General features: G+C 40.9%; 1 protein-coding gene across 1 annotated transcript; it reads right to left on the bottom strand.

The window, feature by feature from the left end:
- Window positions 1-1,687: 1,687 nt before the first annotated feature.
- Window positions 1,688-25,549, bottom strand: Got1 (glutamic-oxaloacetic transaminase 1). The gene is made up of 9 exons (XM_076834252.1): window positions 25,318-25,549; window positions 16,318-16,499; window positions 9,921-10,044; window positions 9,353-9,465; window positions 8,995-9,099; window positions 7,051-7,201; window positions 6,799-6,964; window positions 5,650-5,792; window positions 1,688-2,482 (listed from the first exon to the last, which is right to left on the bottom strand). The coding sequence occupies exons 1-9, from the start codon at window positions 25,433-25,435 to the stop codon at window positions 2,343-2,345; spliced, it is 1,242 nt and encodes a 413-aa protein (XP_076690367.1). The 5' UTR covers window positions 25,436-25,549; the 3' UTR covers window positions 1,688-2,342.
- Window positions 25,550-26,216: the final 667 nt, after the last annotated feature.

Here is a 26,216-nt window from a genome sequence, read left to right on the forward strand (position 1 = left end):
AGCCCTGAGAAGTGCCGCAGCTTTCCCCAGACTTACACAGAGCCCTGGACAGAGTGGGGGATATACTGACCAAAATATACGTTAGAATTAAGAAAGCCAAACTCCCATTGAGACTGGGCTTTTAAAAAATTTTTTTTAATAATAACATTTTAGCACTTTGGTACAGACACTTAGGCTTAAAGCAGTTTCTTAATGATTTTTAATGATTTGAACAAGAGAAATTAAACACTAAGATTTGGTTGGGTAGGACTGTATTCTGGAGGGCCACAAATGATTTTAATATCAACTTTCCTTGCTCCCAAGAACCAAGTTCTGCCTGTACTGTCATCCCCATGCAGGATGGGTTAAAGCCACATTTGGGGAAAATGATAGAAGACTGACAGAAGGTAGACTCATTCAACTTCTATTTTGGCTCCTTCCCCTACAAATGATAAGCATCTTTAAAGTGGAAGAACAAATGTTGGTAAAAGGGAAATGAGAACTGAACACATGAAGATGACAGCATCTGATCACTTTCAGTCCATCCATATCCCCAGGCCAGTCACACACCTGCAGGGTGATGCCAGACAGATGCTGAAGGATCCAGAAACTATAGCCTGCTGAGAAACGCCGAAGAATGAGGGGAGAGGGGGCTCATGTGTAAAAGCAGAAACAAGGAATGAATGCTACTTTCACATACTTGAAACGTCATCCATTACAAATGCCAGTAGACTCACTGTGGTTAAAAGCAGGGGAATAGGACAAATATAAATCAAATTCTGGTTCAAGGCAAAAGATCCTTTTAACCAAGGGCTCCATCAACAGAACAGGATGCCTCACCAAGTATGGAAGGAATCCACCCCCCCAGGTGGAATGATGAGTCAGGGACAATACAGAAGAGAATATTTCACAGGGGAACAAAGGCTAGACTTGGTGACTCCTAAAATATCAATCACCCTTCAAGGCTAGGAATTTATAACTCATAGGAGTCCTAGAAAGGAGCAGATCCTATTAAAATACTATTTTGAAACTCCTAAGTACTAAACCTCTTAAGAAACAACCCCACCAAATTCTACAAAACCACCAGTTGGAGATTTCTGGCACATGGAAATTGTGATCTATGTTCAACTGGCTGTAATCCTTCTGATAGAGCAGATAATCCTTCCAACTTCAATAGAAGGGGCTAGTATTCTAGAATCACCCAGAGTGAAGCTATCCTTCCCATGAGCCATGAAGTCCAACTTCTTAATACAAGAAGACAGCTGGTTTCTGAATGACGAGCCCACAAAACTGACACACTTTTTTTTTAATTTGTTCTTTTTAGTTATACATGACAGTAGAATGTATTTTGACATATCAGATATACATGAAATATAACTTCTCATCTTAGTGGTTGTACATGATGCCAACACAGACTTTTGAGGATAAGGTGATTTCACTAAAGGGATTTTTAAAAAAATTTCTTTGTAGTTGTAGATGAACAGTATGCCTTTATTTTGTTTATTTTTATGAGGTGCTAAGGATCGAACCCAGTGACTCACATGTGCTAGGCAAATGCTCTGCCACTGAGCTATAGCCCCAGCCCCAAAAGGGACTTGTATTTTGAAAATACATTTTCGTTTTTCCTTTAACCACTAGTGAATCCCTCTAAAGTCTTCATTTTCAACTGTGCATCACAACCCATTAATGGATCACAAAATCAATTCCATGGGTCTTGATCAGCATTTTTATTTTTCCAATGAAACAGAACACAATTGAATAGAATAGAAAAACTTAGAATACACTACACATGGCAAGGGTTGATACTGTGTCGTGAAACTTTTTTCAGTTAAGCGCAAGTATGTATCTGTGTCATGATGTAAATACACTTCTTTCCATAGTCATCCTATGGAACTAGTTGCAGATTAGCAACACGACCATGCAGAAGGAGCAGGGAGACAAGACACAGGGTGGAGATGATGAGTTTTAATGCCACAGCCATCAATCACACGTGGCTCCTTCAGACAACATGTTCTTTTGGGACTAGACTTTGTTCAGAGTCAGATAACACGCAGCAGAAGCACACAAACAGCACTCCCACTTCTAGCAAGGGGGCAAGGTATCTACGTCTCATGATCAAAATATTTATTCTTAAATAAAAACCTTAATTTTCTCTGGCCTTCAAAAGGTTCTAATCTCAAGCCCCCAATTATTTTCAAGGATGTTCTCTTCACGTGGGGCCAACTTAAATCGAGGTGGCCTCACCAGGGCAACCTTTCAGTTCTTCAGTCATCTCTAATCCATGATATGTACAACTAGGTTTGCGCAGGCAGGGAACACACGTGACACAGCAGCTTTGGTGGTGTGGACTGGATGGTGTTTCTTCACTGGATTTTGGTAACTGCTTCATGGATGGAGGTAGCCACATAATCTATATTTTTGGTGGTTAAGCCGCACATGTTGATCCGACCACTTGGCAGTAGATAAATGTGCTTCTCGTTGATTAGATACTCAACCTGCTTGGCTGTTGAGAACCAAAAGAAGACAGAATCAGAGTCATAGGGATCATTACCCAGTGGAGGTTCGGTAACTATAGGACAATTTTCCTTCTTTGCTCTTAACATAAGGAAGCAAGACAAAAGGAGCTATTTTGTCCAAATCACAAACAAAAATATACTTGTCAGATTCTGGAAAACACTCCTATTAGTTGACTTCCTAGTCCCCAGAAAGTTCAACATGACTACTACTGATGGCATTTTAACCTGGAACTACACCACCAAACATCCACCAAGCCCCCATAAACTAAAACAACCACCAGACTTAAAAATACTCCGCTGACGTGAAAAACTGGTTATATGGTGCTCCCTTTACCACTTCCCTAACCTCTGGCTGCTCCTGGGCACCTAGCAGCAACTTCTCTTTGACATTTCATTTTTACAGTACGTTAGACAAGGCACCATGCATTGGGTACTTGATAAATGCTGTGTGAAGGAACCAACAAGCCGGAAAGCTACACCTCTGGCACCCCCAGCTCCTCATTTCTCAGTCCTTCCTCTCAGATGCAGAAGGGGGTTCCATTTTGTAGAAATGCCACATGTGTGAAATAGGAAGGGACAGCCTTGATGCTATGATGCCTTAGAATGGTTTTCCTTTACTGCAGATCCATGATAGAAACCCTAGCCATTTTGCCTAATTAGCACATTGAAGACACCACCAATCTAAGTGAAGAGGGTAATAATAATAAAATCATAATATAATCAAAAGGGCAAATACTATGTGCTAAGCAGTTTCTAGGCACTTCAACTCTGATAATCAAAAGGGCAAATACTATGTGCTAAGCAGTTTCTAGGCACTTCAACTCTGATAACTTGGTCATCCCCATTTTATAGATGAGGCACAGAGAAGTTAAATGTCCTTCTCAAGGCAGCTGGTAAGTGTGGATGTGTGACTTTAAGGCTGAGTCTGGGCTCTCCACTGCCTCTCTGTAGAAGAGGAATCATGGACTCAGTGTTGCCACATGCCCCTCCAAACGAACAAACAAAGCGAGCTTCAGAAGTCATCTGACTCACTTTAACCGTGTGAATGATAGTCATCCAAGGAGATAAAGCCAAATCTCAGGGCAAAGAGAGCCACAGGCTTACCCCTGTTTATAAAACCAGAGCCCTGGAGGCAGGTGTTGTTACAGGGCTCCTCCCATCCTGGTTTTGTTTGTTTTGTGAGAAGTTGATAAATAGTAATAAGCTCTTTCCCAAAAAAAAAATAGCCAATATCCACACATGCAATTTGGATACTGTAATTCCAGGGGCTTCAAAGATCTCCTAAAGTATATCCACAGACTAGGTACAAAGCCCTGTTCTGACAGGTGAAGGGTAACAAAGGAATACCATGAAAACTGCAGAAACTGGGGTGGGCACATGGGGACTCACTATATAAGTCCTCTAATTTTTCTATATGTTTTCCTAATAAAAGATTGGGAAGAGAAGGAGGGGGAAAATGCTGTTTTTGTAAAAGGACAAATGATGTCAAGAAGTGCCAACCATTTAACTTCAATGTTATCAGCACAGGTCTATTCTCATCACCTCTCAATTCATGACAAAACTAGTTTCCAATCCTGGACAGCAGGAGGACAAGGCTGTTTTGTGGGGAGACATCCCCGTCATGTGAGCTTTTAGAATATTACTACTAAAGACCATTTCTATTACACTTGATATTTTTACAATTATATAAAGATGGCTTTTCTTATTCTAGTGAACTAATTCTAAATTCCACAGTCCCAGGGACACATACAATTAAGTTATTCCTTTTACTTTCTTGAATAGCCTTATTTTACCCAAAGTATTCTGAGGGGTCTACAATATAATCTCTTACCACCTCTCTAATTTATATTTATTTCCTTTAGCTTTTTCTGAGCCTGTTTCAAACTGCCACTTGCTATCATACCTCCTGGCCCCTCTGCTGTTCCACCTCTAGCCCAAACCAGTGCACATCCCTGTACAGTCCCCAGGACACCAGTAAATGGCCACATCTGCATCATTCAACTGGTGGCTTGACCAGTAGGTACTTGGCATCACTTAATTAAATACATGAATCCTCAGGAGGAACTGCTGCTCACTGATATGCCCTACTGATGGCTGATCAAAATCATGCATGTTTACCTACAAGATTTGCAATCAGCTATTAATTTCAACTATTCATAATCTAAATTCTTATTTATTTATGAAATAAAAAGACAACTTTCTTACTTCTTTTTTTTTTTTTTTTGATGTGGGATCTCACTATGTTGCCCAGGTTAGTCTCAAAACTTGTGGACTCAAGTGTTACACCCACCTCAGCTTCCTGAGTAGCTGGGACCATAGGCGCGTACCATAGCCCCCAGCTTGTAACCTCTTGAGAGAAATGCCTGGCAGTCAGGAAAGACCTGTTAAGAAGTTAGGCCCCTGAATGCTATAGTTTGGATCCAGAATGTCTCCCAAAGGCCCAATGGTCAAAGTTTAGTCCGCAGCTTGGCATTGTTGGGAGATGGTAGAAATTTTAAGAGGTAGGAAATAGTGGGAAGTCTTCTGGACACTGGAGACATGCCCTTGAAGAGGACTTGAAGGGACCCTGGTCTCTTCCTTTGTCTCTTTCAAATCCTGGTTATGAGGTAAGTGGTTTTTCTCCACCACATTTCCCACCATGATGTGCTGTCTTACCACAGGCCTGAAAGCAACAGGGCCAACTGACCACAGACTGAAACCCCCAAAGCTGTGAGCTAAAATAAACTTCTTCTCTTCATAAACTGACTGTCTCAGTATTTGTTACAGTAACAGAAGGATGAATAATTATATGTAATATTTATACTTAGGATTAAGGTAAAGCCAAAAATTACCTGAAGATTTATAAGAAACCTTTCATAAAGCAAGTCTCTAAGCTACAAGTCCTGTTACTTCCCAGCTGGCTCTGAGCCTCAGCCCACAGTAATGAAAATATCTTGGTTATGGATCAGTACAAAAGACCACAACAATGCTCTTCTGAGTCCCAAGGGATTCAGGAGATGGTGAGACACACTGAGGAAACCTAACTTGTCCTGGCCCAAAGCACTGACAGACCAATTGGGTAACAGCTAACAGAGGTGAGTTCCTGACTGGTAACTAAGAGGAGTGCTGCATCTACATGCACACATGCGTACTCCAAGCAGTAGGTACCACTTACGGTTCAACCCAGTGAAGCTGAACATGCCAATCTGCTCAGTGATGTGAGTCCAGGTCCCAGGAGTCTTGAGGGCTTCTAATCGGGCCCTGAGTTCAGACCGCATGGTCAGAATCCGGTCAGCCATTGTCTTCACATTGCCTGTCCTGAAGTGTAGACAGTGATATAAACATCAATCAAGGGGAGATAGTATATGAAAACACAAGGGTTAAAAAACTGTAATTTAAGCTATAAGCAGAAAGTGGTATCACAACCTGCCTAATATAGTATGTTTGGGCAAATAAGCAGACCAGAGTGATAGACTTAGCAGGCAGAAGGCAAGGACTGTATATACTGATGGAGTCTAGTGCTAGACTTAGGTACACGGCTGTAATGCCACTAATGTTTCAACTCAGCCTTCAATGAGATGCTGATATATTTAGAATAAGATGGTTTATCAGACCTAATTAAGTAGAGATTGCAGATTTGGTCTACAAAAAATTACTCTGCTTTAAAATAAGATAAAGTCCAGAGGACTCTCCACTCCCCATCTAGGGATTGTTATCCATGGTCAATAAGAGCCTGAAACTATTAAATGTGACATTCTAGAACTAATTCATAAGTTATAAAAAACCTTTATTACCTTTGTTTTAATTGTTCTATTTTATTATTAGTTATTATCATTAATCTTTCACTATGCCTAATTTATAAATTAGACTAAATCACAGGCATGTATGTCAGGAAAAACAGCACAGACAGGGTTTGGTGCTATATGTGGTTGCAAGCATCCACTAGGCTAAGAGGGGAGAGGGGAACGACTGTATAAATGAATTACAGATAAGAATGAGGAACCCCCAAAATGGCAGACTTCCTGAAGTTTGGTATTTTATCCAGTCAGGAATTCTATCCTGCGTTTTCCAACTTTAAGGAGAAGACAGGGTGGCAGAGAAGTGGGAAAACTGCCATTTATTGAATGCCTCCTCTTCCTCTGCTGCAGATGTTGTGTTGCACACGTGTAAATAGGGATAAGCCCTACTTTACAAAATATCTGAGCTTCAAAGAGGTAATTGCGTCCTGGCTCTGCCAAACTAAAAGGAAGAGACCTAGTTAGATGTAACAAGACAGTTAATTTCTGCCTTCCCACCCTTACCCATCAGGCTTTGAGCCCCTTACCATTCTTTAAAGAGTTCAGGGTTAGAAAGGGTAGAGGCCACAATTCGTGCTCCCTGAGCAGGGGGATTGGACCATGTAATCCGCACAATCTTCTCCATCTGGGAAAGCACTCGCAGGATGCTCTCAGATTCTTTTCCAACCACGGTCAGATTACCCACTCGCTCATCTAAAGAGAGAGTGGGCGAGAATCAGGCTTGGCTGCTGTTGGAGGCAGGAAGGGGAAGTAGGACTACAACGCTGGAGAGCACTCACTGTAGAGCCCGAAGTTCTTGGAGAAGGACTGGGCACAGAAGAGCTCGAAGCCTTCAGACACAAAATAGCGAATGGCCCAGGCGTCTTTCTCTAGATCTCCAGATGCAAAGCCCTGATAGGCTGAGTCAAAGAAGGGGAACAGAAACCGGCGCTGCGAGGAAGGAAAGCAAGTCAAGGCAGGAAATTCTTCTGGAGCCAACCTCAGACACGGGCCTTCCTTTCTCAACTGGTGCCTGGAAGGAATTTCTGACCCTTAACCTTTCTCCTATTTATTGTCTATATGCACTCAATCCCCACTGTTTTATATCTGTTCCTCTGTTCAGCTATACACCAACCAATAAACATCACGATTTGAGTAAACTTCACTTTTTAACAGTATACCATTCTGAAATGTCAAGATGCAGCTTTGTAAACAAGGCTTATTTTTGAGGTGTGGAGGTACTCTCCTATGTTAATGGATTCTTCTCCATGAATTCCTGGGGTTAAGTAAGGCTCAGCATCCCCAGGGCTGCATCAACCTCAGGGCTACGCTAACAGGTACTCAAGATGAAACAAGCAGACTGGTCTCTACCTTAAGCACCCTTATTGCCTCAAACAGCTCCCAACACTGAATCTGCTCCTACTGTTAGCTGCGTTCTCTGAGTGGACACCACTTCCCTCCCCCAAAATATCCAAATCAGAGACCAGGGTATTTCTTGACTCTGACCTCTGCAGCTCGACCCCACATCCAACCACACCCCAAGTCCACTCCATCCTGCTTCTTGAGAGCTCAAGGATCCTTTTGCATCTCATTATCCCCACTGCCACCTACGTTCAGGTCACCATCTTTTACCTGGATTGTGACAGTAGCTTCCTAATGCTCTTTGGCCCATCTAATGTTGCCTCCCTCTGATCCATTCCCTGCTGTATAGTCAGAGTGACTTAAGACAATGATGGGCATTTACAGTACTCCCCGACATCACAGATCTCAGTGGCTCACTGCTGGCCTCAGAATGAAGTCCAAGCCTTCAGCACAGGGAAAGGCCTAACTTACTCTCCAGCTGCATCACTTGTGCTCCCCTACGTCCCCAGGACTTTAGACCATAACAAGAATGGTCACTTCCTTAAATAGGCCATGATCTCTGCCTCGGGTTTCTGACCATGGTCTGCCCTCTGCTCCTGCAAGCCCCTACCTACCAATGCCTTGTTAACTCCTTCTCTCCCAAGACTCACATGGAAACCACTTCTTCAGGAAGACTCTGCCACCACCAGTACCACCTCCATACAATGCCCAGAATTTGGGCTCTTTACCCCATTAACCCAGCATCTCACAGTATTGAAGCTGCCCTAGAACTCATCAGTCTCCTCAGGTAGGCTACATGCTCTTTGACAGCTGGGAACATTTCTGTTTTGTTCACTACTATATTCCCATGGTACCAGTTACTAACAGTTCCTCAAAAAGCAATCTATAAGCACATTAATGGAGAACATTTACACTTTGATCTAGAAATTCAAATTTAGAAAGTTATCTCAAATAAATAAAAAGAAGTTTTATTACATTATTATTCATAATACCAAGAAATCTGAAATGAAACTAAATGTCCATCCCTTAAATGGACCCATTTACCCAATCCCTAAGACAACATATCCATGAAAGCTATGAAAAATAATGCTGTAAAAACATTAAATGGAATATAAAAATAGAATTTCAAGTGAAAAACAAAATGTGTTACAAAACATTACAGGCAAATGGTCCCACCTGTAAAACACACACAAAGTCTGGCATTCCACTACAAAAACATTAATACTACCTTTTTTTGAGTAATAGAATTTACAATTAATATTTATCATCTTCTTTGAAATTTTCTCCATTTTCCAAATTCTTCAGTAAACAGATTTTGCTTTTGAATACATTCAATTATACATGCTTTTTTTTAAAAGAGATGCTCTGCAGGAGGAGTTTACCTTCATGACAGAAGCGATCTGCTTCCACTGCTCTGGAGTTGGATCAGTCCCAGTTGGGTTGTGTGCACAGGCATGGAGGACAAAGATGGAGAACTCGGGAGCATTCTGAGGAAAAGGAAGCTACATCAGCTTTGGCACCAGCAGTGACATCAGGAGACACAGCAATGAAGAGCAAAAGGCAACCATATCCCTATGCATGGTTTTCTTTTGAGCAATCCCTCTCTTACATGCTCTTTCAGAATCTACTATCTGGTTTGGGGACAATGCCTCAGATTCTCACTTATCATTCCATCCAAAGATTTTTCCCTCTATACCTGACACCAATAAGTCTCTTTAATTTTTGTTCTAAATCACCCACCTCTAGATCATTCAGGAAACCCTGAAGGTCAAGTCCTCTCTTCTCTGCATCCCAGTAGTGGTAAGATCGAATGTCTTTAAAACCAGCAGCAGAAAATACAGCATTATGGTTCTCTGCAGGCAAAGGGGTAAAATGTTAAGTGCTTTCACAAACACTAGGAGACATAATTAGAAAAAATACAAATCAGCTTCCAGAGCCCTCCCAGGCTCATGCTCAGTTGGCATCATGGACAGTAGGCATTAAGACATAAATGATTGTAAACAAGAACAAGTTCAACCAGTTACATGAATGCCAAACTTATATCATTTACATCTGTATTTTATGTCTCCTCTGGGAAGTTTCAACATAGACTAAAATACAAGTCTACCAAGAGTCTTGGGAAAAAGTGTCCCTAATCTGAATTTGAGCTTACCAGGTTTCTCAAGTCCTACCATAATCCACTGCTCAACTACTACCAAGTCAGCTATTCCAGGACTGGATTATGATTTCTCTGTAACCAGTGAGCATCAGGAGGATAATTCTCTCTGGCTTCTCAGCTTCTCCTCTTAACCACAACTAAAAGACTCACCCCAGGTTGGTGACGATACATAGACAGGTGTATCCTTGTTGTTCGTTCCATTGTACCATCGCGCTAAGAACTCAGCTCCAATTCGAAGTGCACCTGTTCCCCCCAAAGACTGGACACCTCCCACCTGAAAAAAAAAAGCAGATAATGGTGAGGTCAAATAATATTAGCAAAATAAGGTAATGATAAGCACTTATAATTAAATTAATCCTTTAATTATATTGTCTTATCAAAACCTCACAACAGGGGGCTGGGAATGTAGCACAGTGGTAGAGCAATCACCTAGCATGTGTAAGGCCCTGGGTCAAATCCCCCGAATGGGAGGTGGGGGCAGATAAAACAAAATCTCACAACTACTATTTGAAGGTCCTCTGTGTTTGCAAATGAGGAAATTTGAGGCTAAAAGAGATGGAACACCTTGTGCAAAGGCACCAGCTACTGAGCAGAAGGACCATGTCTTTTACACAAAGGTCTGACTCTAGGAGGGAGCTTCCCTTCTGAACACAGAGGCTAAGGGCAGACTTAAGCCATGCTACTGCGTGCCTTGGATGGCAAACCCCATGTCTTCAGCACCCATCTCAAGATCAAGATTTCCCTCCAGCAGAAGCCTGTAAAACAGTGTTTCTAGCTGCCACTGACATAGTCTGTAGTGCTCCCTCTCATGTCTAGAACTCAGGCTTATGAATCCATAGAGATACGTTCTAACGAAACAAAGGCCCTATGTGAATGCTACTTTCCTCTCTTTAGCTTCTCTCATCTTAAAAGTGACCTAATATGGATAATAATAAAAGCCCTGTTTTACCACTATTAAATGTTTTTGCAGGCATTTACATTTAATCCTCACACACCCTGTATATTCTATATCCCATTTAAACATAAGGACTGATCTAAAGACATGGTTTACCAAAGGATACACAGGTGGTGAGTGGCAGGACTGAGAATAAATCCAGGTCTTCCCACCCACCCTCCACATCTGGTCACTATGTCCTGTGTATGTCATTCTGCCTATCTATCTTTTAATTCTGCCCCTTTAAAATTCTCATTTTCGGATTGCAAGTTTGAGGACAGCCTTAGCAATTTAGTGAGGCCCTAACCAACTTAGCAAAATCCTGTCTCAAAAATAAAATGAAAAGGACTGGGGATGAAGCTCAGTGTTCAATTCTCAACACCAGAGTGGATGGGGAGACGGAGGATGTATTTTAGTGGTAGAGCACTTGGTTAGCATTTTGTGAAATGGCTTCAACCCCCAGTGCCACACACTAAAATTTTATATATTTATGTATATATATATATATATTTGGGTGTTTACACACATACACATGTGTGTATATAGACATATATATGTATATAAAATAGAATTATTTAAGTAATTTAAAATGTACAATTCAGTGGCATTGAGTACTTTCATAGTGTATAATTATCATCATCCATCTTTGAATTTGACTATTCTAGGTACCTCATATAAATGGAATCATAATGGGGTTGGGGTTGTTGCTCAGTGGTAGAGCACTTGTCTCTCACGCATGAGGCACTGTGTTTGATCCTCGGCACCACATAAAAATAAATGAATAAGATAAAGATATTGTGTCCGTCTACAACTAAAATAATACTTAAAATCTCTTAAAAAATAAATAAATGGAATCATAAAAAAAAAATAAAATAAAATAAAATAAAATTCTCATTTTCAGGATAATTCTCTCAGTAGACAAATGTTATAAATGACATGTTACCTAATGTATCTGAGAATAAGGAGAATGGAAAAGATCCTATGAAAACCTTTAAATAAGAGGGGTATATACCAATCTTCTAATAGGGGAAACTCTTAAGAGGGGTCTAGGATGTAGGAAGAGTAGTCAAATCTATAAATTTTTCTTTTTAATGAGAAGAATATGTGCAAGTACTATTTGTAAAGTTTTATAGTAATTTTTAAAACCATTCATTCTGGAACTTGCTGTAAAATAATCCAGCTTTGACAGTGGGTCAGTCTTATACAAGACTGATGCATACAAATGATGTTGAAGCTAGGTGAGAGACACATGGGATTTGTTTATTACACTGTTTTTCTTACTTTCACAAGAAAAAAATTTGAATTTTTACATAATAAAAAGGTTTTTAAAAATCTTCCTAGAGAAGCTTCTCAAGTCTTTTTGAAAACCTAACATTGATGTCAAAAGTTGACAAAGGAAAAAAGTGAGAGACCTGGCTCCTTATGTTTAACCCCACCTTCTGCCTAATCCAGAAAGTAAATTCATTAAAAGCCAGAAAGTCAGTAGACAAGATTGAAAAAGTGCTTGAAACAGATACTCCACTAACAGTATTACTCCTTGACATTTATAACATATATGACATATGAAATATCAAATTCTCAAAAAAATTCTCATTCCCTAAAAATGTATTAAACACTGGTTAGTTTCAGCAAAATACAAGTTGCTCTAAATGTCAGCAATTAACAGAAACAAGTTTGGGATCAGTAATGCAGCAATTTGGTCATTCTAGGAACTAATTTTGATAAATTAATCTAGAGCCCAACAAAGTCCTAAAATCATTAATATCAAAGTAAATAAGTCCAGACTTCTCCACTGGAACTGAATGGCTAAAGAGGGGTAACAAGAACAAGGGAAATCCAGTCAGATTTCCTGGTGTGAAGCCAGCTAAGGCAGGACTTTGTGTTTACTACACACAGTACAGAACTGCTGGACTCTAGAACCTTTTCTGAATCACAATTTGCTGATGTTATGACTTCACTGTGGGAGTTGACTGGTTACTCATGGCCAAGGCTATGCTGTGTTCATCTGGGTGCCTGTGGCAGTTTCTGGTATATGGTACTACATACTACATAAACATGTGCTCACCTAGCTGAAGAAAGGTGATGTGGAAAAGACTGGAATGGAACCACAGCAAGGCCCAGGTCTCCCAGAGGCAATGGTCAAAGCAAGAGACTGGCCTGTCATTACATGACAAGGATTTATGGCCCATGAGCCCTACAATGGCTACCTACAATGGCTCCAAAACTTTAGAACCTGAAAATGACTAGGTGAGAGATGAAGAATGGAAACTTCATCTAGATTCCAAAGTCTGAAAATGGGAAAGTATAAGAAGCAGTGAGGAATCTAGAAAATAGGTCTCCTCAAAATGGATAAAGGACCTGGTAATGTTAAAACCTTGAGAAGAATGATCTAAGGGAAGACATCATTATTGTTTGTCTTCTGGTTCATTTATTCTTTCATTTATGCCTCCTCTCCAAGTTTTGGCTCAAATATCATTTGTATTTCTATCCTGAACCACCGTAGTTAAAACTGAATCCACTCTTATTCCCACATACCCCAATCCTGATTCTCTTAATAGCATTTTCATTTTAATATAATAGATCACTTTGTTGTGTTTATAGCCTGTCTCCATAAAACTAAGAGCAGGAGCAGGGGATTCTGTATGTTGATCTCTACTAGGCTCACTATAGAATCTAGCAGAGAGCCCGGCTCTTGTGGCAAGCATTTACTAAACAGAAGAATGATGAATCCAAACATCCAGGAATCTTGGAAGGTCCCAGGATAGGAGCCAGATGCTGAAGACCTGCCAGGTAAACGAGCAAGCCATTATCCTCACCCTGGGGGGAAGTTATGGTCTTGTGGGAGAGAAAGTCTTATAAAACTATACATTATTATAATAATTATACATGGTAAGTACTGTTATTTCCAAGCTGGAATAAGTCAGAGGACACACACAACTGGCCCTGCCTGAGAAAGTTAAGGATTCAACATAGAGTTGACACTTGATCAGGTCTTAAAGAACTTGGAAATGGGGCCTAGGGAGTTGGAGAAGTGAGAGAGGGAATCTGGAGCAGGGGGAATCTAAGCCAGGCAAAGGCTCTAAGTCATGATAAGACTCTAATCATGACAAGGCTCTAAGTCATGACAAGGCTGGGTGGGTCTGAAAAACAGCAAGGCACTTAGAATGACAGGTGGGGATGAGGAGTAAGCAACTGGAAGAACAGGATAAAGACTATTGATTAAATTCACTGCCAAGTTCAAAGTCTGGATTCTACCCTGCAGGAAATGGGAGAGCCACTACAGGAGAAAGGGCGTGTGTCACGATTAGCTTTTCTTCTAAGGAAGATCACTTATCTGCAGTTTGCAGAATATACTAAAATGAGAAGGAGACTAAAGACAGGAAGATCAATGAGGAGGCTGATAGAAGGATCTACATGAGATGATGGAGGGCTGAACTAAGTAGTTTCGGAATAGTAAGGACTTCCAGGGAAAGAAGAAAGGCTCAGAGCTCAGGAGCAATTGGTGCCCGGGAGAAGGAGATACAGAGTATCCTAAATCAGTCCAAAGATCTTCAGATATTCACTGGCATCCATGTGAATACTGGTGAAGACTGGCATCCTATGATCAAAAAACGCTGCACAGGATGAATAGGACTTCGAAGGAGGGCTGGGTTCCCAGGTCAAGAACACAAGCAATAGCCCCAAGTCTTATAATGTGAAGAGGTCAAAATAGGAATCAATGAGCAGAAAAACAAGCCTCTGCCAACATAGTTACTATGTATGAAATGCACAGTCTTAAAGCAAGCAGTTCCCCAACATGGAATCTGTTTTCATTTGTCAACAACTTAATTCCAACTAATTTATCTAGTATCTGGGAAAACAGGTCCCCAGTTACCAAAGTTCCCCACCTTCCAACTTCATTACAACTTTCCAATCTCTCTCTCTCTGGGGAAACACTGGATTTTTCAGAGCAACTTCCCCATGTGACACCTAATCTCTAATATTTCTACCCACATGTCTTCAGTTCCTCGAGATAAGTGACAGTCTTGCACACCAATCCATTCAAAACCCTAATTAAGTTAGTTACTTGCCTAATCACTGACCTGAGTTCCAGTTTCTCCACCAGAGCCTTTATTTTATCCTACCTCTCCACTTAGCAGAGCATCTGGGGAACATGATACACAAAAGAAAAAAACCTGCTGTAAGCAACATGTGAAGAATACTTCAAAGGCCTCCAAGATGTGGTCCCTTCAATGCATGAACTGCACGATGGACTACAACATGGCCTGGGAGGACAACAAGGGCAGCTGGTTTAAATTGCACCACACCTAACTGGACTATTGCAAAAACCTGATCTCTTCCCTTTCCCACCCATTCAGCCAGGCTTATCTTCTTCAAACAACACTTTCATTGGGTGATTTCTCTGTTCAAACCTTCAGTCAGCTTCCCCTGCCCTGGCTGCCAAAATTGGCCTGCCTTGTCTGTCCAGCAGGTTCCCAGTTCTAATCAGGCAGGTCTCTTTACAACCTAGACTTGATTATCATCCACCTCTATCCCTGGACTCCCCCCTCTCGAGGAATACCCCTCAGTTTTCCCCTTCTCTGTATTTTGTGGTTCTCAAATTGGAATTATCTGGGGAACTTAAAAAAATATTTCCATAGAGGGCAGGGAAAGAGGAAATAGAAACAGAAAGGTAGAAGGTGGTACCCTCCAAGATTCTGATTTAACTGCCTTGGTGTGAGGTCCCCGGGGTCCATGTTACAAACTCTCCAGGTGTTACTAAATGACAGAGTTGAGAGTGGGTGTCCTAGCCATGTTCACACATTCTCCAAGGCTCAGTTCAAGAACCACCTGCGGTCCTCAAGGGTCTCCTTCTCCCCTTGGCTTCTTACAACATCAAGTACCTATCCCATACCACTTCCTGCTACATACAGCCTATTTTGCTGTGTCTGGTTCCAAACATGTTCTCATTCCATCTGTCTCTAGTTATATACATAAACCCTTAAATGAGATATGCTGAGATCAAGACTAGAAGTATTAAGGAATATTAGAACTGGCAGGGACTTCAAACAGCATCTAGACTAGTGGTTCTTAAACTTTTAGAAGCCACAGATATCTTTTGAAAATCTTATAAAAAAGCTTGTAAACCTACTCCCCAGAAATAAGTACACAGAAAAAAATTCTGCATATAATTTCAGGAAAAGCCCTTTAAATGATCCCCTATTCAAGTACTCCTTATGAGACCAGGAGCCATAAATTTTTTTCTAACATATAGATGTAGGGACCAGGAGGTAAATGATATTTCTGTAGCCAAAAATAGTGGCAGAGTTGGGGGTCTAGAACTCCAGTCTCTTAGGATTTCATTAAATTTCCTTTGCTTGGCACCTTCATTGACTGGCTCAAACCTGGCAGCTGAAATCTGATGATCAACTGGACAAAACTGAACAAATAAAAAACTGTGCTTTGGATATGGCCAAGTTATCTGCACCCTCAGGTTTCTGAACTCACACTACTTAGACACTTATTGACAGCTCACTAGGCATAATATCTAATACTTTACAACAAATTAAAATTTCAACCTCTTCTCACTTTCATGATTTCTCAAGAGAAAATATATCCTCACCCCAAACTCACCCGCTTCTCCTGGAGAGCTGGACTGTCATCTCCAAGGACAAGACGAGAAGCACAGGTCCGGAACTCTGCCAGGCCCAGGATGGGCAGATACTCGTGGTTGAGGCTACTGTCATTAGCGATCTTCTGTTCCACTTTCCTCACTACTGGCAAAACCCAGGGCTGGCAATCATCTGTGCGATAAGCTGAGCACAGAAAAGAGATACAGACAGAGGAGTTTCAGGCTTCACTCAAGTCAGAATCTAAAACTGTGAACAGAATTCAGCACCCTCCAGTCAGAAGAGTGACCAAAACTGAAGTAAAGCACCTTCACTTGCTGAGTACCTGCTTTGGGCCAAGCCCTGGGCTAGGTGCTGGGCAAATGGAAAGACAATCATGGTGGTTCTCCTTACAGAACTTACAACTCTTGGAAATGTGTGTCTTCCAAAAAGTAGAATGCTGAACTAAACTGGGACAACACAGAGTCTGATCAAGTGAGAAAGTGGAAGGGAAAAAGCACTTTGCAAAAAATGTCTTGGAAATGCTGTTCCTGTTGCCAGCGCACTGCGGTCTCTACAGACACTGGCCCTGCAATCTTCTTCCTTCTTCATATCCCTAAAAGAGTTTCAGGAAAGTACGCTTCACAACAACTATGCACCTTCAAACCTAAACATGGAGAAAGACAGGGTGGGAGAAGGCCCATCTCTTCCTCTTGTCTCAAAAAAGCAGAAACAGGATGGACAGTGAACAAATGCTCTGGACTGAAGTTTGATAACCGGTTACACAATCACCCAAGGACCCACTCAAACACATCTTTGTCCCCTCTCTGCATTTTGACTGTTTATCCACGTCATCTGCCTCACCCTTCCATTGATCTAAACTTCTCTATTTCACAATATTTAATCTTATTTTATAGGAAATGTCTAAACATTTCCTCCACAATGAAAGTATTTTTAGGGCACTTTGAGTTATCCTATCCACTGATTTTGACCCTACACTATTCTATGGATGTGCTGGGATTATAGCTTTAGGAGGCAGCTGCTCTGACCTTGCATCAAGCAAATCGACTGAGTAGAATTCCTGAGAGATCATTTGCCTCTCTGCTTGGATGTATATGTCTCTAACAATACTACACCTACATGGAAGGTGTGGTATTTGGAAAACTGAAACATAATATATAACTATATAAATGTTTTTTCAGCACAGGGCATTGAAGCCAAGAACACTTTACCACTGAGCTATAACCCCGACCCTTTATACTTTTTGAGATAGGGTCTAAACTAAATTGCTTAGGGTAGCCTTCAATCTCATGATCCTCCTGTCTCAGCCTCCTGAGTTGCTAGGATTACAGGAATGCACCACCTGGCTAAAATTTTAGAGTAATTCTGATGAAGTTTATCTTGATGATTTCTGTTCAACACTAACCCCTGACTTTTTAAAATATCACATTTTAGGTATTGTTAATATTTACTGAACAACACATGTTAATGGTAATAAATTTAGAAAAATCCAAAAGTAAAAAAATTAATATGTAATCCCAGCACTCAGACAAAGGCATGCAAATGTGGCATGAAACCATCCTGGATTTCCCCCTCCCCCATGGATATATTCTTTTATAAAAATACGAATCCTACGGTACACAGGATTTTCCATACATTTTTCCATTTATATTTATATTATAAATATCTTTCGGGCTGGGGATGTGGCTCAAGTGGTAGCGCGCTCTCCTGGCATGCGTGCGGCCGGGTTCGATCCTCAGCACCACATACAAACAAAGATGTTGTGTCAGCCGAAAACTAAAAAATAAATATTAAAAATTCTCTCTCTCTCTCTCTCTCTCTCTCTTTAAAAAAAAAAAAAAAAAAACTTTCACCAACTATTCTGAAAGGCGATATGCTTGCATACTCCCATGCCATCCTTCTTTTTCTTTTTGGGGGGAGAGGGGGTGTTACCGGGAATTGAACTCAGGGGCACTCAACCACTGAGCCACATCCCCAGCCCTATTTTGTATTTTATTTAGAGACAGGGTTACTTAGTGCCTCACTTTTTCTGAGGCTGGCTTTGAACTTGCGTTCCTCCTGCCTCAGCCTCTTGAGCCACTGGGATTACAGGCATATTCTACCATGCCCAGCCCATCCTTCTTTTTCTCCTAGTTCCTCCCTCCATAAATAACAACTGTTGTCAGTTTCATATGTATCCTTCCAGAATCTTCCTACATATACACAAGCAAATACAGTTTCTTATATCTGTCTTTTTATACAAAGGTAGTGTATAATATACTGTACACTGTTTTATTCATACTTTTTCCACCTAAAGGTCTTTTTTATATTTTGCTTCTTTTTTATAGCTCCTTAACTGATGAATCATATTTTATTTGCCAGTCTCTTGTTAAACATTGAGTTATAAGTGTTGGCTATTAAAACAATACTTCAGTGAACAACCCTGTAGGTATGCTATCTTACATGTATGCAAACCTATCTATAAGTTACAGGATTGAAAATGGAAGAGTTGGCTAAGAGGTAAGTATATTTGTAATTGGAACAGCTATTTCTGAATTATTCTCCATAGGAATATATCAGTTTGCATTCCTACCAGCAATACAAAAAGGTGTCTGCTTCCCCACAGCCTCACCCACTAAGTGAAATTTTACCAGTATGAAAATGCAAATGATATCTCATGAGTAATTAGCATTTTACTTATTATGAATGTAATTGTACATTTTTCATACATATAAGCCATTTACAACATATTTTAGTAGCAAGATAATGTACTTTTCCATCATAATTAATCATGTTGCTTTTAATTATTTGCTATTATGAACATCATGGTGAATGCTGTTACTATGCATACTCATAAGTGGCTTCATAGGAAAAATATTTCTAAACGTAAAACTACTAGGTCAGAAGGTATACAACACATGAAAGACCTTGTGGGATCATTTTAATCTTGTGTCTGTCTTCTCTCAGCTAATCTACCCTCCAGAACTGTGACATCTGCAACTCTGGGAAATATATCAAGCTAACAATAAAAACATGGGCAGAGCTCCAGACTGACACACCTCTAAACAACCAAAGTCAGTCCCTGGGTTGATGAATCTAATTCACAATACTGTCGTACCACTCATATTTACCCTCAACCCACCAAACTAACTCCCTTGCTACAAGTTCCCATAGTCTCCTTTACCAGGTAGGATTTGAGCTGGTTTCTTTAAATACATACCAAAATAACTACTTCCAGTAACAGCTGTCCCTGAAGCAGATCGCCCTATCTGAACACAATGTTACCACTGTTCAAAGTATTCTGGGTGCTCTTTGGTGGAATTGTTTTTAGAGGCAGCATCTCAATACTGGCAACACCCTCAGTAGTGCCAAATCATTCTTTGAACATTGATTTAATTTTTGGAAGTGAAACTTGCATTATCTCCAGCATAGAGGGTGGGTGAACAAACTGCCTGATATAATGAAGAGATGGTTTCTCGTGGGAGTCTTACTGCTTCAAAGGCCATTCCAAAAGAGAATTTCCAGAAATCTTTAGCAATAGCTGCACATCTGGACTACCTAGAAAGGATATTATTTTGATGTACAAAATTTTAAATGTGCATAGAAAAACCAGTTCTATTATGATTAGGGTCTGTATTTGGTTGTTTATACATTATGTAATACAATTATGCTATATGTTTTGGTAATATTATTCATACATAATATATTCTAAATAAATAAGATACGAAAGAGGAAGAAAAGAACATAGTACTGCTGTTCTCAGCACCACCATACACTCTGTGAAATCCTCAAGAAAACTCTAATACCATCTGAGGGTGGGGATGAGGGGAGAGGCATTGGTTCTGTACCATGACAACAGACAAATTAGCCAATTCAGTCCTCCAATCCTTTGTCATTGCCCAGTTCCTCCCAGATTCAGTTCTGGATATGTTCCCAATTCCTCACCTAACTGCCCTAGGGAGACAGAATCACAGATTCCTCTGGGGTGACTGGAGCAGGGAGGTCCAACACCTGTATTATATTATCAACAATCACTATTTTCCTCTCCTGGGAGGTTCGTTCCTGTTGAACCCATGAGTTTCTCATTCTTTCCTTTACTCATTCACTTGACAAAGAATTACTAAATCTACCATAAGCCAGACACATCAGGAAAAGCTACACAGAGATGGAAAAGATAAAATAAGGTACTGTCTGCCTTCCAAGAAGTACAGTACATTAAGTCTTTAATTCTTCTTTGAAGGGTCAGAGATGATTTTACAGAAGATGAAGTATGAAAGATGACAGGTTAAAAGACAGGCAAGGGAAGAGGGGTATTCCCGACAAAGGGAACACCTGTGCAAAGTCCCAGAGGCTTGGAGAACACAGGGTTTTTGAGGTTGTGCATTTTCATGGCTTGGAAGTAGTGTCCATGGAGGAACAGCAGGGAGTGGCTCAAGGAGTCACTTCTAAGGAACTTCTCTATCTATGGGGAAACCACTAAAGGCAGTGAAGCAAGACCGTGATGTGAACAGCTGTCTATTTTGACAGGATCACTTCAGTGACACCACAGAAAGCAAACTGAAGAGGACAGAGCCAGGTAGCTAAGTCAGAAGGCTCCTGCAACAATCCGGACGGGGAATCATGAAGTCTTGAATTAAGGTAGAGGCAGAGGGGGACAAAGAGAAGGGAAGATATTCAAAACAGACTTATGAGGTAGAAAAATCAGAACCCGATGACCAAACACATAAATGTGGAACTGGGGAAAGGGTTGCTAATGGTTCCAAAGTCCCCAGGTAGTCTGGATAACAAGTAGATAGTGGTGATAGAGTTAATGAAGATCTAGAACACAGAACACAGGGGAATAAAAAGAAAAGATGAAGGTCATTCAGAGAAAAGGGCTGGGACGGGAAGATACCATCATTATAGACACTGATGTGGCTGAAGCCACAGTAATAGAACAAGGACTTCCGAATTACTTTCTACAGACTAGGCATGGTACTAATACTTTGCATTTCTCGACTCTCATTTAATTCTTAAAATACCCCAAAAATATCTATTTGGCAAAAAAATTAATTTCCCCAAGATCATAAGGATAATAAAAATTAGACTGCAATAGTATCCAAGAAGCAAGAAGGCATATAAGAACTTTTTTTTTTTAAGAGCAAGAGATGAAGCAAGCAGCCCCCAGGGAACTGTATCAGGAATCTTCTTATCAACATACTTCCCAGCTCCATGCACTAATGCCCTTCTTCCTGGCCTTTCAGAGGTTTCACACAGCTTACACGTGGGCCTGGCAGTCTTGTTTTGCAGAAGGAAAGAAAAGAAGAACACAGAAAACTAAATGATCCAACTACCACCCTCATCCTCCTCCCCAGTTCTCCACTTCCCTCACACATCCCCACCCAAGAGCCTATGCAAGTACACCTCCAAGACCCTTCTCCAACTAGGAGGGGACCAGGGATCCTAAGAAACACCTGAGATAGTACCTCTTTCCAGCAATTTTGTTTGAAGTACATCTTTCCAACAATTTTATTTGAAGATACTAAGACAACCACACTGAAAACAACTATTAAAGCAAACACAGTTTATCTGGGCCAAAAGGAAGCTAAATTTACATGAAAAAAATGGACTAGAGTCTTCGAAGAAATTTTCTGCTGCAGGCTGCATCAGATTAGATCCTTGTCTCCCTACCCTTAAAGCTACTTCAGTCTTCAGTTTTGCAAAGCACTAAAATGATCCACTCAGAAAGAAAGCCTTGTGCTACAGTGGAAAATATGATACTCTGCTCTGTTTAAGTATAAGGAAACTACTGAACTCATCACAGCAAGAAGAAACTCCCTGGGGAAACTATCTGCAAATAGGAACTATCTAATGAGATTATAGTTGTACTTTGTCAAAAATGTCCAACATTGCTAGAACCTCAGCTAAATAACCTTTGTTAGGTTTCATCTTAACTTGGAGGAAGGGGAGCATCTTTCCCAAAGTCGGCAATTAATTACATTTCCTTCAAAAAGGATATACTTGGGGATGTGTGTAAGTAAAGCTGGGACATACCAAAGCTGGAAAGAGAACTTTATTCTACTCTATTTCAATTAGATCCTTATCTGAGCACCTACCATTCATAAAAAGATGGTTCACAGTAACGATTAAAAACATTTAGATATAACATCTTTCATTTACATATCAAATTTCACACCTAACCTCATTCATTTCCTTCTCAACTAACTGATGAGGTCACCAAAATTAACATCTTACAGTACAGTCACAGAATGTCAGTGGATCTTGGAGTAGACTTATGGTAGAGTTGAATCTTGAGAGTAAAATTTTAGAGACAGCTCATTCACTTCTGGCTTCTCATTTTACAGACTGAATTGGAAGGATGTTAAATAATCCTCCCAAGGTCATGTCACTGGACCACAGAGCTGGGCCTAGGTCTCCTGGCTTTTCCCACTATAGTCCACTGGCTGTCCCCAGACCATCTAAAGGAACCTAAATAGAGGACTGGGCCTAAGAGACCTGGCTGGAATTCCAGCTCTTCTACTTAGTGGTCACATGACCTCAGGAAAATCTTTTCTTCTTTCTAGGCTTCAGCTTCCTTACTTCTAAAGAGTAAATGGTAAGAAGATGGCAGAATGAGATGGACATCATTACCCTCAGTACACTGTGACTGCACATATGGTGCAACGCTACATTGTGTACAACCAGAGAAATGAAAAGTTGTGCTGCAATTGTGAACAATGAATCAAAATGCATTCTGCTTTCATATATACCTAATTAAAATAAATAAATAAATTTTTTTAAATGTTAAAAAAAAAAAAAAGGAGTAATGGTTATAAACAACCTTCCAGGTTTGCTATGAGCATTAAATGACATCACATGCATTACTCATTTGTTCACAGTTCCTGGGTTCCTGGAAAATAATAGATGAGGTGGCCATCTGAGCTAAAGATGGATTCCAAGCCAATCACTTCTGGCTGAACTGGGAGCTTTTTCTCTGCATAAGCAGTTTATTTCTGAACCAATGTCATATTTCATTTTTCAATTCTTGTGCTGAAAATATTTACTCAACATCTTTTATAAGATCCATTCAAAGAAATGCCAAAACAACAATAGTGAACATTTATATAACCTTCACTTCTGTGCCAGACATGGTTCTAAATACTTTAAATACATTTAATCTTCACAAAAACCCTGTAAAAAGGTCAAGGGTCATATGCTTTCTCTCATGTATGGAAGCTAGAGAGGAAAAAGAAAGGTGGGAAGGGGTGGGGAATCTCATGAAAATCAAAGGGAGATCAATAGGAGAAAGGGAGGAGAGTGGGAAGAGGGGAGGGAAAGGGAAAGTACGGAGAGTGATAGTGACCAAATGATATTGTTATAGTGTGTGCATGTACAAATATGTAAATGAATCCCATCATTATGTAAAACTATAATGCACTAGTAAAAAAATGTGGAAAGGGGGGAAAAACTGTAAGATTGTTCAAAGGAGATTAAGATAATAAAATCAGAGATTTTAAAAAGACATATTTAGATTGATACTAATCAGTAAAGAAATACTGGTAGGTTCAGGATTAAAAGCTTGAATGGTACCCATTCAAATTTAATTTGAAACAATCTTGTACTATTTCTCCCAGTCTGAAGTCTGCTAAAAACATCACATTCCTTCTATGGGCAGACAATGCAATATTGACTTTTTAAAAAATGCTTTATTATGAAAGGTTTCAAACATATACAAAAGTTGAGAGAATAATATCATGTCTGCCATGTGCCTACCACCCAACTTCAAAAAACCATTACTTTTTAATGATTTTTCTACCCTCACCCCTCCTCCTTTACTCCTTGGTGAAGCTTTTGCTCTTTGGAGTTTTGTTGTTGTGTTTGTTTCGTTTTTAAACAAGTACTCTGTACAGACACAAACACTCTCTATGGGAAGCACAATTCTGAATATCCCTCACGTCACCCTATACTACAAAATAATTTCAATTTTTCTTTCCAAAATTTCTAATCCTCTTATTCTAAGCCTATTTCCTCCCACGGGACATCAGCCTACTCATTTTCATATTCCTGGCTGGCCTTTTTATGTGGCAAAAAAACAAATCAATAAAGTGTCTGTGGCATTTCAAATATACAAATGAGAATGATTGGAATAACAAATTCACCAGAAAAGGTTAGAGTTAAAAGGAATTTCAGAGGCTTTGAAATACAAATATTTTTCTTGGCAGATGGGTAAACTGAGGCCAATGCTCTGAGTTGTTCAAGGCCCAAGAAATACAATAAAAAAATGAAGACAAGGGAAGGAAAGGTACTTGGGAATAAGAATGATCAAATTATGTGTGTGTATGAATATGGCTGTGTATAACTATAATCCACTAATTAAAAACAAAAAGAAAAAAGAAATGAAGACAAGGATGTGTGGAAAGTAAGATCTACTCCACCGTATCTACCCATTCCTACCACATCTGTGAGGGTCAGAACCATCTTCCTAGATCCCTCCAGGCAGTATTAACACATCTCAGAAGCATTTCAGATCTCTGGTGTGCAACACTTGCTGATTTTGAAATACTTGAAAACAAAACCAAGCCTCAGTCTTCCCCACAAAGTTTAATAGGGTATATTCAACACTTGGTGATCACTCAAATATTTACCAGACCAAAGTTCCCTAAGGCTAACAGTTCTCCTTTACACACTCTCCAGCTACTAGGACCCCAAGCCCACGAAGCTTATTTCCACCCCCTATTTTCCAAGCCTATTTTCCTCCCTCTCTTTACAATCCTTTGATGTAGTATAAAGAACACAGGATGGGGAATCAGAAAGAATGCATTTGTGTTCTGGCTACTATACCTATTTTGAGTGACCTTGAACACATCTCCCATTTCCAGGGCCTCCATATCCCCATCTGTAAAATGGGCAAGTTGAACGAAACTCTGTGATCCTGCCTCCTCTCCAGGGTGCCTCTCTCCAGGCAGTGTCCAGCCGGGCCTTAGACTCCAGGCCGGGGTTGGGTCCGCTCCCACGCTGCTCACATTCCAGGGCACAGCATCCTTACCTCCTACTCCCAAATTGACCTTGCGGGGGTCTGGATCCTCCCGGAAGTCAGCCGTGAGCTTAAAGACAAGGACGGGCTGGGCCTGCGGAACCTCGGCAAAGACTGACGGAGGCGCCATGGACACAGAGCAGGAATCTGCGGAGAGCCTTGACAGGGCACCTGGAGCTAGCAGCTCGACTGGGTCTCGATTCAGCGACTGGAGGAGACGCTCACCTTCACTAGCTGGCGGAGGCGGGCTCCCGGCCTCCAATAGTCGAGCCGCGTCCGGAGCTTGGCAACGCGAATAACCAATCACAAGCTCCTGACTAAACCAGAGAGGAAGGAGGGGGTGCTATTAGCCAATCCAAGAGGAGAATCTTATTGGAGGCCGGTAATGATGCAACCAATGCTATTTACGCTACGGAGAAGGGGGGGGGAGACTAGGGTTGATTGGCAGAGCGTGTTCCAATCACTGAGGCTTTTATTCCTTGGGGGCTGAGAGGAGGAACCCAGCGGCCCGAGTCCCCACGGGGCATCCTCCTTGACCTTCCAGGACCAGAAGACGAGGGGGAGGTGGCCAGCGGGAATTCCAAAGGACGGGTCCTTCTGTACCCGCTGGGCAGATGTTGTCACTGCCAGGCCTGGCCGCGCGCACGTTCCTGACCCGACCGGGCCGGGCTGGCAGCCAAATCCCTGGCGTTTGTACATGGGATGGGCGTCTACAGCCAAGACGTGCAGCTCGGGAGGCCACGCGGGCGACCTTGACCGTCCCCGCCGGGTGTTTCCCCCAGAAAGAAATGTGGACGTGCTCCCTGCCTTGGTTGCTGACAGGAAGATCTTTCTAAAAATGAGCGATGATTACGAATCCCTTTCTGCGGCTCTTCTAGTTTGAGAATTTTGCTCCGCAGTTCCTTACAGAG

The sequence above is a fragment of the Callospermophilus lateralis genome, chromosome 15 (assembly GCF_048772815.1).
Source record: "Callospermophilus lateralis isolate mCalLat2 chromosome 15, mCalLat2.hap1, whole genome shotgun sequence".
NCBI lineage: Eukaryota > Metazoa > Chordata > Mammalia > Rodentia > Sciuridae > Callospermophilus > Callospermophilus lateralis.

Coding starts and splice junctions, on each gene's coding strand:
- Got1 (XM_076834252.1), bottom strand. CDS start 25,435: ATGGCGCCTCCGTCAGTCTTTGCCGAGGTTCCGCAGGCCCAGCCCGTC. Junction 9,100..9,352: donor GTTTCCTGAATGATCTAGAG/GTGGGTGATTTA, acceptor CCTTTTCCTCAG/AATGCTCCCGAGTTCTCCAT. Junction 6,965..7,050: donor CAAGAACTTCGGGCTCTACA/GTGAGTGCTCTC, acceptor CTCTCTCTTTAG/ATGAGCGAGTGGGTAATCTG.